At 30.1% G+C, this 14,905-nt stretch overlaps 1 protein-coding gene across 1 annotated transcript in view; it reads right to left on the bottom strand.

Annotated features, from left to right (window-relative positions):
* LOC106684970 (gamma-aminobutyric acid receptor alpha-like) overlaps window positions 1-14,905 on the bottom strand; it is a gene marked incomplete in the record, with an annotated part of 205,416 nt that overhangs the window by 50,168 nt on the left and 140,343 nt on the right. Inside the window, 4 exon segments of the mRNA XM_067047522.1 lie at window positions 1,921-2,003; window positions 4,546-4,766; window positions 9,961-10,028; window positions 12,708-12,808. Coding sequence (XP_066903623.1) covers window positions 1,921-2,003; window positions 4,546-4,766; window positions 9,961-10,028; window positions 12,708-12,808 — 473 coding nt within the window.

Below are 14,905 nucleotides of genomic sequence, written 5' to 3' on the forward strand. Positions count from 1 at the left end.
TATCATCTTTAGTGAAGTATTTGATTAAGTATAAATTAATGAAGTATTTATTATTCCAATCCACGTTGTGAAATTAGCGTACTTAGTAAAGACATATGCCAAAGAACTTCAACACGAAGTAATGACGCTACTCCGTGCATTGTAAGTAGTTTAGAACATTTTGAACAGTTGAAACTCATAAGTTAAACTTTGCGAGGGGGAAAATGAGGATTTCGAAATGAGGAATATGAATGCTGTATTTAGCATGTTCTTTTAAAGTACTCGTTGAAGTGCCAATTGTTCTAAAAAATGGTACAAGAATAAGAAATTTTCAAATACACCTAACTGCTATTAAAACTAAAACAAGAAAAAAGTTTTATAATTAGAAATGCATATGTTTATAGATAAGTGACGTAACTCCATAATGGACAATAAACTACTCCATAATTTACATTAAAATACACATTACTGTATCCTAAATTGAAGTTAATCAATATTATCAATATCAATATTAATCATCATAACACATTAATAAAAATAATAACAACATAATCATCATAACATAATAATAATCATAAAATATTAACAAAAAAACAATGTGTAATAAAGTAGGTTTTAATTATACTAATACTAATTAATTTTGAAAAATAATAATTCATGAATATTTTCAGCAAATAACGAATATATAGGTTAATAATTTATAGTTTCTTTGATGCTTTCAATTTTGTAATTTATTAATTTATTTCAGCTTCATTAATCAAATTCTTCAATTTTAAATATGTATATATAATAATAATAATAAATATATAAATTCTTTATTTATATTATTTATCTCCTTTTTTATATTCATAATCACCCTATACAGTCTTAAAGCCAGTTAGACAACTTAGATTAGTTGTAACTTAAATATCTTGAACAATGCCTCGTTTATGACAAGTCTATAATTTTATGACAAACAGTTATATTATTTGTGTTCTGTATTAACTCAACAATTGGGTATTTTGGGGTTTTTGCTTTCTTAATAGAATATTCATGGCATTGATTAGTTTAACTATATGAACTAAAATCAATGTAGGTATCAAATTCACAAAAAATATATGGAAAATAATGAAACCTTGTTAAAAAACATACATTTCATCTCAAATATGGTTTTCTATTTGTCATTCTTCACATATGAGAACTATTTGTAGTTCGTGACGAGGGATTGTAATTGTTATATATTGAGAATACTGGATTGAAAATGGATTTAGTTAAATTAAAAAATTACCCTAAATCGTCGTTGCCGTCTTTCACAAAGAACACCGTCCACTTCATTACTGATGCTTGTAAATATACATTGTTGAACACGATACCTTTTGAAATATATCTAGTAATTAAGTATTTAAGTATAATTAATTCTAGCATACCATAGAAAGGGGGTATGTGGTATCTAGCTTTTAATTTAGAGACATATAAAATGTATTTCCCAAAAGAGTAGGTCGGTTTCCATAGGAGACCGATCGAAATATATGATAATACATATAATATAAATGAATTAATATATAATAGATGTGCTTTCTGAAGCACCTACTCGTCCAAGAAAAACGATGAGCTAGAAAACTAGAATTTTTGTTTTCAGTTCAATTATTTGAAGATTCCACTAAGTTATAATTATTAATACTTATGTATTGACTTTTGAACTAAAGCATTCATGTGTGAATGGTTATTCTAAAAACTCAGTATATAATATAAATGAATAAATATATAATAGATGTGGTTTCTGAAACACCTACTCGTCCGAGAAAAACGATGAGCCAGAAAACTAGAATTTTTTTTCAGTTCAATAATTTGAAGATTCCACTAAATTATAATTATTAATACTTATGTATTGACTTTTGAACTAAAGCATTCTTGTGTGAATGGTTATAGGAACAACTCATAAATTAAAAATGATATACTTACAGCTGCCGAATTTTAAAGGACACCTTTGAGTATCCATTGGAAAATTTTCTAAATTCATAGGACATCCAGCTTTAATAGTTAGTCTGAAAAAAAATATATAAAATATTTTTATCTTTATATTTCTGCTTTTTAGTGGTATGTACTAATATCTAGAATGATGAGGTTATAAGACAAGATTAGTAAATATGATATAGCATATTAGCAATTGAAAATATAGCAACTAAGTAGTAGAAATAAGGAGGACAAGATTAATCTTCATTGATCTCTGTAGTCCCTCCATCCGTTCTTTTGAAAGTATGTGCGCAGCATTACAAGAACAAAAATTTGTAGATTTATATTAATTCCATTTATTGTCCTAAAGAGAGATTTTTTATTTTATTTTATTCTAAATTTAATATTCCTTCAACACTTTAACCCATTTTCACAATTTTCCAAGAGCATTTCAGTGTGAGGGAATAATTTTACTTTATAAGACTGTTCTGGTCGAATAAAGATTAATAATTTAACTTCTTCTAGAATTTCAGTTTCCGATTAATTTATTAAACGAAGCAGAAAATCGAGTCCCATTCTAGTCCATTTCATTAAAAGTAGGGTGGCGAAATTCGTCTCTAATGAGAATCAATTTTCCGAGGAGACAAGCCTTTAGCGTGAGATATTTCTTCAGAAATCGGCTGGTGAAAAAATAATATATCACAAGTACTACAGTCCACTGAAGAGGGTTCGACGGGGACAGTAAAGGAGAGAGGTAAGAAGATTAGGTCCGGAAAAGAAAAAGGCCACTTGAGCTGAAGATTAGCGGAAGGCCAGCATTCGACCCCTTCTGGCGATATCTGTCTTATATTACATATGGCCACGTTCTCCTTTATAAATATTGGTACCTCAAACAAAATTAATATATTTGAACGTTTACTCTGAGCTTATTTACCAAAGAAATATCACGTAATTTAAACATAGTGGTTATTATAAATTTGATATGAAATGGAAAGAGATTATTTTTCATATTATTTTATTAAAAAAAAAAAAAAAGAATTTCTTCCTTTTACGATTAGGAACATTTCACTACTTTTTTTATTCAGAGCTTTCTGTAATTGAATAATGATATGAGCGGTATTATTTCATCTAAATATTTTTAAATTAAACTAACAAATTTTATAAGTATATATCAAAGATAATTTTAATATTAGAAAACTATCCGTAGTCTATCGGGGTTTAATTTTGTTTTCTCACTGATCGAAATTAAATTTAAAAAAAAATCATTTATGGTGGTCAAAACAGTTTAATTCTCCTTCATAAATTATTTCATATTTTATTCTTGTATTATTTTGATTGCTATCATAATTATTTACTATTAATTTAATGTTATACAAGGTGTCTTTTTAATAGCGAAGAAAGGACTAAATTAAATATTTTATTTTAAATATTAACCAATCATATTTAAGTAAGTCTTTGAGATCTTGTTCATTAATTTTACTTTTTATTTAATATAAAACTATAATTATTTTCTTTGAATATGAATCTTAGCGTTATTAAAGCCATCCCGGTTAAAGATACCCTTTCATGGAAAACATTAGAACTTATATAGACAGGTCAATGGTAATACATGTCGATTATAAATGCAAAACACATAAAACCGTTAGAAAAGTACATGAGTTTTGTATTTTATTCACCAATCCTTCAAAAAATGGAATGAGAAAAGATTGGGCCACACACATAAACTCAGCTTCTGGGTTTAGGACTCTTTTCAACGGAGAAGCAATAGCCATAATGAAGGCTCTTTATTGAATAACAATATTAAAAAAGAATGACTGGGTCATCCAAACAGAAGACTATCTGTAACTCACCAACAAGTAATTTCACAATTAGATAAAAACTGAAACACTGGTAGGAAAAAAAAAAACAACTGGACTATAACTCTGCTCACTCTGAAATTTTAAACTATACAAAAAACACGGACTAGTCAGCCCATTTGGTGAGAAAGCGAGAAGAAATACGAGTAACTGAAGCAAAGGATATTAGAGTGTAGCGACACGCTACCTGGTGGTCTAGACTTAACTATTAGAGCCACCATAACCGCAATGGCATGACGCATCGTACTAACACGGGAACTACTACTGGCGTAAAGCAAACGCTGTATATTAATATTTGTACTATTCATTGTAAATACCTTAATTATAACATGTAAAAATTATACAAGACATTGTAATGTATATAAATGAATCATTTGAATTAATAAAGATTCCAATAGAATCTGCTAATCCACTTAAAGCTATTTTGGACATGCATTGTCGATGCCTTCTGGTCAAGAATACCTAACATTATCATTTGGAGTCAGATCTAACACAACCACCTCAAAAATTGTACGGACCAGCACTTTTTTAGGAAAAGGGGTTGGAAAAGAAAAGGATCAGGCCTGTTGGAAATAATAATGGAGTGTAGGCCTCGGATTGGACTTTGTCAATTAACACAAGGGTACTTTCATACATTGTGGTTTTTTCAACCTATTTCGTCTAGTAGATTGCAGATATTATACAACAAATGTAGTATCTTAAATAGAAGTTATCTTTAGGAAATTTTCAGATGAATGTTATAATTCTATCTGGAACTAATCATAATTTTTTTCACTACCTGGATGAGTAGAGAACTCTGCCGTCTTGGTATAGGCGAACGAACTTGTTGGGTGAAGTAATGGTATGAAGGTAGCTCTGCTTGCCATTGTAAAAGTAGGTATCCGGCTTCCAAATTCTGCCTAGCATGCTGATGCTCAGTGCTAGGGTGTCCTTGTCTCCGGTATAGGCCAATCGGCGGTCGACCCAAGTCTGCCGGAAATAGCAGTCCATCGAGTAAGTCTGTAATAAGTTGTACCATTTGAAAAGTATATTTTAAATTAGAACAAAATAAGTTTAACATCTATAAAAGAGCTCCTACTTAAGAGTTAGCACTACGAACACAAATGTGATGTAACGAGGAGAAACAAATTCTTTTCATATCTAAAACTACTGTTAAATAATTAAATAATTAAATACAAAATTAAATCACATTAAGTATTTTAATAATGAATAATTGAGACAATTAGGGTCAAACCTATTAGTGCCATTTTTCTAAATTTTAGGACTAACGAAGATTTAGTAAATGTGGTCTTCAACTGGGTTATTTGTGTGATCTGAAATTTGTGAATTTTTCATTTCAGCAGAAAATTGCTGAAGCTCTATCAGTCAAAGGAGTACTACGAACCTAAAAGGCTCTCACCAATAGTTTTATGACCAAAGTGTTTTATGACGATCTATTTCGCACAGAACTACTTCATCTATTCCATAAAAGATTGGATACTAATTTTCGTGAGTCATTTCATCTAGTAATATATACACCTTTATCGTACTATAAACGAATTTTTATCGGACATGTAACATGGTGGTTTGAAGATGTATTATCAACTGGAAAGAAAGACTCTGTATTATTCATTATTGCACTCACATAGGATCAACATGAAAATAGATAAACGTATATAAATGTCACGATAATTAAATAGTAAGTAGAAGGTTAAGGACATAGCACGCTTAAATAATTATGAAGTCCGCTTATCATTATCTTATTATGAAGTAAGAGAGAATATGTATCCTAAAAAAAACACCAACAACCACTTCTGACTGTCCAGAACTATAGAGAGCATGGGTAGCACGGGGTGTTTCCTCCCAAACCCTGTTAAGTTCATGTTTCGTATGTTTATAATGGAAAGAGTGATATCTGGTTCGGAAATATGTGTCATCGGCATACGTGGTGAGGATAGTGTTAGGACTGGTTGGAATGTCAGCGGTGTAGAGGATAGGACCAAGGATACAACCTTAAGGAAACGTATTTTCTAAATTGATTTAATTACTTTATGTCATCAAATATAAGTAAGTCATCCAATTCCTTTTTTAGCCACCATCTCTAACTGTTAGGCATATTTACAAGCCATATTTTAAAAATATTATGGTGCTTTTGATGGAGAAAGAGTTCAAGAGGCAGTATGTTGGTTGTTGCAGTGCCGCTTCAATATCGTAGTGGTCATGGAGGTTTATAAAAGTTAACTTATGATGGTGAAAGAATCTACGAACACTTAGTTCTTCAAATGTTCATTACAGTTTGTTATAAAATTTGTTACAGTATTTTTTTACGGTTTTGGATTTTCACAATTCTTTTATAATTCTATTGGATTTATGATAAATGAAAAACAATTATTATTCTTGAGAAACTTTGAACTTTATTCTTTACTATAAATTTTATTTTTGAGAATTTGTCGACATTCCTTTGCGGCATTAATTAACTATTAATAACTACACTATTAGAAACTTCAATGAATGAACCTTAGTGACTAACATGCTAGTGATCATACCAAAAAATGATTTCAGTGAAAAAACAAAACAAAAAAAAACAGCAATCTTTGGGTAGGAAAATTACCCAATTATATTTTCCTTTACAAAGCTAAGGAATGTAACCTCCTTATGCGCACAAATACAATAACTGTTACTTAGTTTTGTCAATTCGATATCTAGAGTTTTAAATTATTTTAATCGTTTAACTGAATTTTGTTTAAAAATGAAAGGTGTTTTTATTTAAAATAAAAATCTAACCGAATTGTTTAATTTACTAATTTCAGTGTAATTAATTTGTCTGTAAAAATTTAATAATATGTTTTCAATAATTATAGGCTCATACATATCCTTACCCTTACAGTAAATTAAAGTAATAAAATAAAGAAATAAAAAACTGTTTCCTATAAGGATAGCATGTATAGCCGAGCAGATACACCTTACCGTGTGGCGTATAGTAAAATATTATTGCTGCTCCAATAAAACAGGCAGGCAGTCGACGTTAAGAAATTACTTTATCATCTCCATATGCCAACTCTATGTCAGTGCCTTACTAAATGCAACATAGTTTTATTTTATTTAAGATACTGTAAGGCATAAAACATTATTTTAGAGCAATAGAATTTCATTCTAGTTTAATTTAATGAATTTATGTTACAATTCCGCTTAATCGTATCCCACTTTCCAAAATTTAAAACATTATTTTGCATTTACTATAGTAAAGCTATGCCAAAATAACATAGCTTTCTTGTACTTTGCTTTTAATTGTGTGAAATAGTGTTATAAAAAAAACCGTGCCCGTGTAGGCCTCGGCGCTTCGCGACATATTTCCGTGACAACGTATACTCTATGCTAATATTACATAAATATAAATTAAAATCAATCCAATGTTATATATTTGAAATAATAAACCAGTTCACATATTGAATTCAGATATTTATTTTTGCTTGGTTATACAAAATATTTATACAGTTATACTTAATTCTAAGACTTTATTTCCAATATTCTATTCATAATCGGACGATGGTAGTTTAATTAATTCCAATGAATTTTATTATTATCACCATATTCTTAATTTCATGCATAATTTAAAGATCATCTCAGGCTTCCTTCCCCCACCACTACCTTCTCCGTTACGCTACACTTTTGCCTGCATGACTCTCAGCATCTATAATCCTCTTACCCCCATTTGAAATAATAAACCAGTTCACATATTGAATTCAGATATTTATTTTTGCTTGGTTATACAAAATATTTATACAGTTATACTTAATTCTAAGACTTTATTTCCAATATTCTATTCATAATCGGACGATGGTAGTTTAATTAATTCCAATGAATTTTATTATTATCACCATATTCTTAAATTCATGCATAATTTAAAGATCATCTCAGGCTTCCTTCCCCCACCACTACCTTCTCCGTTACGCTACACTTTTGCCTGCATGACTCTCAGCATCTATAATCCTCTTACCCCCACCACCTCACTCTTACCCATCCCCACCACTACCTTCTCCGATACGGGACACTTTTGCCTGCATGACTCTCAGCATCTATAATCCTCTTACCCCCACTACTACACTACTAATTACCTCCCCCACAATCTACTTCCGTTACGGGACACTTTTTCCCATTTACACATTTTAAAATGTTTAAATGGTTACTATAGTTATCCAATAATGTTTTGTATTAAATGTAAACAAAACAATCTACTTCCGTTACGGGACACTTTTTCTAACATGGCATCCCGCAAAATGATTTATAAGACGTTGTCACGTCAAAATCTACTTCCGTTACGGGACACTTTTTCTAACATGGCATCCCGCAAAATGATTTATAAGACGTTGTCACGTCAAAATAGAAAATGATTGAAAAATAGACTTAAAACTTGTTAAATAAATTTCTAAATTATTACATATTTCTAATGAAGAGTTAAATGTCATAATATTAAAATGTTTAAATATTTTCTGATTATGTAAGTACACATCACAGTATTACAAAAAGTGTGTTACATCTCATAAATTGGCCATTTTAAGTAATCACTACTACTGGTCGCGGAATTTATTGATTTTTACTTTTCGAGAAGATTCAAGATTCAGCTTCCCAATAGTCCACTAGATATCTCTATGGGCGTTGATGACTTCAGGGTTTTACGCCCTAAATCTCCAGCCAACAACAACAACAACTAGATGTCTCTAGCTAGTAACGTTCTTTAATTGTAAGTAATGAGATCTAAGTGAGAGTAGTGTACCATATAAACTATACTATAATGAGTACCTTAAGCGCAAGATAGGAGATTGGCATTATCATTTAAACAATTTTAGGTAACTTATCTCTTCTCAACCAGACCTATTGACATTAGTTGCATCTCTTACACTTAGAATTTCTGTAGCAAAATCCCATAAATAACTTCTTTCTAAGAAGTCTAGCATTTGTTCCGGATACTCACCGGACAACCCCATGTACAATTTTTACCCTTTGACCCAACCCTGGACAATTATTCCATTTCTTGTAAATTTTCTGATATTTTCTTCGTGAGAAAATATCAACCCTTATAGGCTTCAGGTCATTTCATAGGCTCTCTAGGCCCTGCCTGATTTCCTAAATTATCTGATTGGTCTAACCCCCTTCTACTTTTTCCATGCTCTTCCTACCCCCTCCTTTCAAATGTACATATATATTTTTTAGCTTTGGCTGCCTAAGTCAAATATCTATGACCACTAAACTATATGTCGTGTTTGTAAATATGTAGGAATAAAGTCACTTTTGGCATTACTGAGTTTGTAATCTCGCATCACACAACCTTTACATGAGTTAAAATTTACTGGATTTTTTTTTTTAAACAATAACTTCTTTATTATCCACGATAGTAGTGATTCCCCTTAGTCACTCCCACGCCTATTTTTTGTGAGTGCCACCCATTAGCTAACGGGCTTCACAATTCCCCGGGGGGAGGCTGCGAATGAGTATTTTAACAATTATATGCTTGAAAAATTCTGGATAGAGCTGGGGACTCGAACTCGCAAACTTTGGGTTGACAGACAGGCGCGTTATCACGCTGCTACCGTCATTAATTTATCCGATTACATTAAATTGATAATTGAACCAAATATTTATTTATGTTTTTTACAATAACCCTTTATAAAACATAAACATTTTGTGATGATGGTTATGTAATAAATCGCTGAAAAGCTTGGTTTTTCAGAAAAATTTCGAACAGTGTTGGAATGGAATTCAAGGACATTTGAATAACCCAGAAAAGGAAATATAAGTATTAGACTACACGAGGCTCTGGGTTTAATTTAGCGGTACTCTACGGAGGAAGATGAAAATTAGAAGACCTCGGATGAGAAGGCATAAGAGATACTGAATTAAAAGTTGAATTGTAAAGTTTTAAGATAAAAGTAACAGGAGGTTGGTAGTTTTCTGGTAATAGCTTTCTGCATCATTTGGTTGGCTGAATGAAGCAACTTCTCAGCGTCGCCTCTGTAAAGCCATCGTCTTCTAGCCAGTACACTCCTTCCCCTTAATACAGACCTCAGGATTGTTCCATATACAACTGGCACATTGTGATCCAGGAACAAAACTTAGCAAATCCTTTTATCATGCAACGCCTTAAAATATAAATGATATCTATCCTGAAATTGTTAAATTATTTTTACTAATGTTTTTGTTAAAACAATTGTCTTACCATATCTACCTCAGATATTGGTCCCATACTTCTGATCATTATGTCTACTTCTACCACTGCTGGTGGACCTGTAACATTCATTGTTCTTAGATAGCTAAAAATATCTGAAGCCAAAATTAAATGAAGGTTAGGTTTGAGATTTGGATGGTTTTATAATATTTATTTTTGGTTTTAGTTCACAAATTAACCATCAGCTACGGAGACTTCAAAACTCACTTATATAAAATCCTACATGCTATTTAGTATTGACTAGACCTTCGTTGAAAAAGATCTTTTAAGGTTATATATAGATTACCGTATTTGTGAGAACTTTGCGGGCGGATAGCTAATTAAATAAGTAATGATGAGAAGTAGGAATTTTCAAGCTTCACGCTGCTTTTTTTTTGTTTTGTTTTTAAAAAGAAAATTTCATATTTTAACACATTATGTATAGAGACTATAGAAACCATACACCATCGAATGATGTAATCTCGTATTTCTAGATGAGAAAAATATGTGTGAAGAATACAGGATTTGATAATGTATAAAATAAAGTATGGATTAGATGATAAAATGGAATAATTATATCGTCGCTTACTTGGTTTGCTAGTTCATTGAAAATATATTTTTTCTCTTACACTGCCTCTTTTTCGGAATTACAAAAGGTTTGCAGATTCAGGCAGTAATAAAATTAAAATACTGTATTCAACACAAGATATAAAACTTTTTGTTTTTTAAATTTTTATTTCAAACCAGCTCTGATTTAAATGTTATATAAAAATCTGTTTAACCAATGTTGACGTTTTGATTACAATAATTTAATAATCCAAAATATATTAGACTCAAACTAGAAACTTTTATAAAATATAATAATTTAAAAGTCTAATTCATTACTGATCCTGTGAACTACAAGTGGAATTATATTAGTTCATCAAAAACGTTTTAACAATTTCCTTTCCCCGTTGCTACCAGTTCAAAGTGCAACAGCTTACAATATAAGAAATAGCACTTCATCTCGCTTGCAAAAACCCAGACTTATGCAAGCTGAGCATTATTTATTTATTATTTGAAATTATAAGGTTATATTAAATTAAATTATATTGGCTGGGTTTTACGCTTCGAGATCCTGTACTTTAAGTAGAATTAGCTAACGGAACTTTTTTTTAATTTAATCTTTTTATCAAAACTCAATTTCCAAAAACTTGTAGATAAACATCATTGAATTCCCTTCTAATAATTCAAGACTACTGTACATGCAATGCAGTGCCATTAAATTCTCTTCCATAATATTAATCACTAAAATGTGCCTTGTTATGTATTAACTTATGTGAGTCTGTATGTGCTCATGTTCATTGATGAATATAATTGCCTTCTCACATTGTCAAAATGAGACCTCAAAAATATATTTATTAGGTCTAGCCTTCAGCCTATATGTTATAAGAATGTGCATCCTCTCTCTTATGCAGACAACTTTTTGAACCGTATTCTTGTAAAATTCTCATAAGTTTTTATTGAGTGGAACCTTAAAACCAATTTTAAGCATTCTTTTCTGCACCAAAGGTAATAAGCCATCAAGTCATTACCCACTTTATAGTTTGAGCATTTATAAAAGTGTCTAGTGATAATCTCCGCTACCCATTTAAAGAAGCAATTATCTAAAATCAAATTTTTAAATCAGATTTTACAATTATTGTACAAAATTGCAAAAAAAAAATTAAGATGACAAAGACACTCTTATTTGTATTTTGTTTGAACGTATGTCATTGGTTAAACTGTTGTAATCCTGGTTTTAGTTTAAAAAAAAATAAGTTAAAGGGAATCAGATAAATTAATTTTAAATAATTAACTTAATCTACAACGCATCTTGTGAGAATATAAGGAAAATATAACTTACTTTTACTAGAAGGATTAAATATATATAATAATACATCTTTTGGCAACGTTTCGCAACTTTATGGTTTGCATAGTCATGCCCAACAGTGAGAAATAACACAGTTTTTTAGAACATACATTCTCTTCAAATAATTGTCACAAGACTACAAGTATATAGTACAATCTCTGACTAATGAATATTACAACCAAGATATGGTTTAATACAAACATTACTTAAAATTCTAAACTGCAATGTGTTCTACATGATATTTCCATCTTCAGATTTAGGATAGGACTGGATCGGTTTTGGGATAAAGGTATGCATTAGTTCACCTGGTTTGTATGCCTCCATGCACCGTTTTTTGGTTTTTTTTTCCCCTTCCCATTAGGTAGTCAGTGTAGTGTTGATATTTTGTCTGTTTCTATTTTATGTTGTTAATTGTATCTTTATGTATTTATAAGGTTAGAATAGTATGAATTTAAATTTTGTACATCTGATTTTTTATTAGTGGCTTGATTGTTATGTTTTTCTATTTTGATCACTTCTTTTAAATTTAGTTTTAAGTTTGTTTTTTTTCTCGATGTGTACGATACACAACAAATAGTTTCTGTATCAACACAAACATAGTTTTATCGTCGCCGAAAGATGTATTGTTACAATGTTACAAAGTTGTATTATTGATTGATCCTCAAGAGCCACAAAAATGAAAAATGTATGCCTACAACAGTCTTGAAAAAATTATCAATAAATATAAAACCTCCTCTCTCTATATATATACATAGAGAGAGGAGGTTATTACCCAAAGTCTTATTTACCACCTCATTACGTTTGATTGTAGTTTCACAATTCCGAAAGAAATACGCAGAACAAAATTATTGCAAAATGGTTTACTTACCCCAAAATCCTGGTCGTACACTATTATCATACCCTTCCAACAGGTTATCCAACAACAGAGAGACGTTTCTATGATGGTTCCTCTCAAAGCCAATTTTAAACCTATGAAAGAAATGAAAATTAAGATAAACATTAGTATCGATTCACTTGGTGACGTCACTTAGTTTTTTTTAATAAACTAAAGTAATAAATCTTGTTGAAGATGTTATATTATGTATGTATTCTTTCATCTGCAAAAAAGCAATATAAAGTTTAAATTATTCCTATTCCTAACCGAAAAACGTAATTTTAACTCGAAGATAACAAAATTTAAAGTTTAAAAAAATTAAACAAAGTGATATTTAGGTAGGAGAATAAAAAATATTTCTCAACGCAAACATTTTTTCTTAAATGTTATATTACATTCATATATCCAATTTTTGTTGAAAAAAGGTATTGACTAACGAACATTCCTACGTCGATCCTAATCGCATAAAACTCAGATATTACGTTCAATATTGATAGAGTGACATGGATCTTATTGCTGCTGCAAATGAATGATATAAAAGACAATGAGATTTTTCAAACCTTTTTGAAACTTTCTTCCCTAGCAAATACTTTTGGTGCCTGAAGAAAACATGCACTAGCTAGCTGAAACGTCAGAATTAATTTTTTTTTTTTATTCATTTAATGTAATTTATAACTGTAGAAATAATAAATAAAAGAAGTAAATATGTGGAATGCTTCATTTAGACTTGAAAATCTTGGGAAAGAACCACCCGTTGGTGGTACTTCAAGCATTAATTTAAATTAGAAGGTCCTGTGCCCATCTTCTTTTCAGACGCCTCGGAGGATTATCAGGAATTGTTAAGGATGAGAGATTATGAACTAATGGGATATTAAGGTCTTTGTGGATGAATTTATTTGCAACGTAATAAAGAGCATCAAGGATTATAGGTAGGATTTTGGATTGTATAAAGTGAATGCGGGTGGAATTTGATGGTTTGGTAGAGCCCCAGAGATCAATTCCATAAATCCAAATTGATCTGATTTTTTTTTCTTACCTGCAGGAAAAAAGAAATAAGCATTTACAAATATGTACATGTACATATACCGGCTATTTGATTATCTTGTTTTGCCAGAATGGCATTATAAGAATGGTTGCCGGGTCCGCTGAAGGCTGTGTCAACAGTGATGGCATATGTTTGCCTGGATGCTCACTAGGAATAGGGAGGGGCTATTTCTGTTGGTCTGATTATCATAGTGTATAATAATTATTGGTAGTGAATGGGAACTCTATAGCGTCGAGAATCAAATAAATAGTTTTTACTTCTCCTTTATTACAGTTTTATCTTACTTTCATGATAACACCGTCTGTTGTGTTGTAATATAATATATTAAATCTTGGTTAGTTCCCAGTAATTATTTATCACTCAAATATCACAAGTAATAGAGGTTTAAAAATGCTTCTTCCGATGAAAAATATATAGGTTTTATTTCGGAATGGAAGATTCTTAGGGTCTAGAATTAAAGTGGAAAGTGTTATTTACCGAATGACCGAGACGGAATTCATGGGTTGAAATTAATTTAAAACTTCTTCAGGCGCTGTGAACTTAATATAGAATTTCCGAGAATTTCAGACAGATGAAATTTACATTTTTAATTTTAACCTGGATTCCACACGAATTCTCAGATGAGAAATGTTATGGACCATCGTAATTCCTTATATTATGTAAGTTGACAGTGGAAGTATTCATTTTAACTTATGTTTTTTTTAAATTAAAGTTTTAATTTTCGCGAATAGATATGAACAGATACATTAAAAATAAACAATTAAATATTAATATTGTAAAAAATAATAAAAAAGTTGATTAATATTTATAGTGTGGATAAAAAATTATTATTTTTATGATAAAAAAAATCTATATGTTTTATATTATATAAAAAAAGTTATAATTTATTTCATAGCTCTCAATAAAGAATTATTTATGATAATTTATTGCATAAGTCTAAATAAAGAATTATTTTGGATAATATATTTCATAAGTCTAAATAAAGAATTATTTTGGATAATATATTTCATAAGTCTAAATAAAGGATTATTTTGGATAATTTATTGCATAAGTCTAAATAAAGAATTATTTTGGATAATATATTTCATAAGTCTAAGTAAAGAATTATTTAGGATAATTTATTTCATAAGTCTAAATAAAGAATTAT

This window comes from Halyomorpha halys, unplaced genomic scaffold (assembly GCF_000696795.3).
Source record: "Halyomorpha halys isolate HHAL.00 unplaced genomic scaffold, Hhal_1.1 Scaffold634.1, whole genome shotgun sequence".
Classification (NCBI taxonomy): domain Eukaryota; kingdom Metazoa; phylum Arthropoda; class Insecta; order Hemiptera; family Pentatomidae; genus Halyomorpha; species Halyomorpha halys.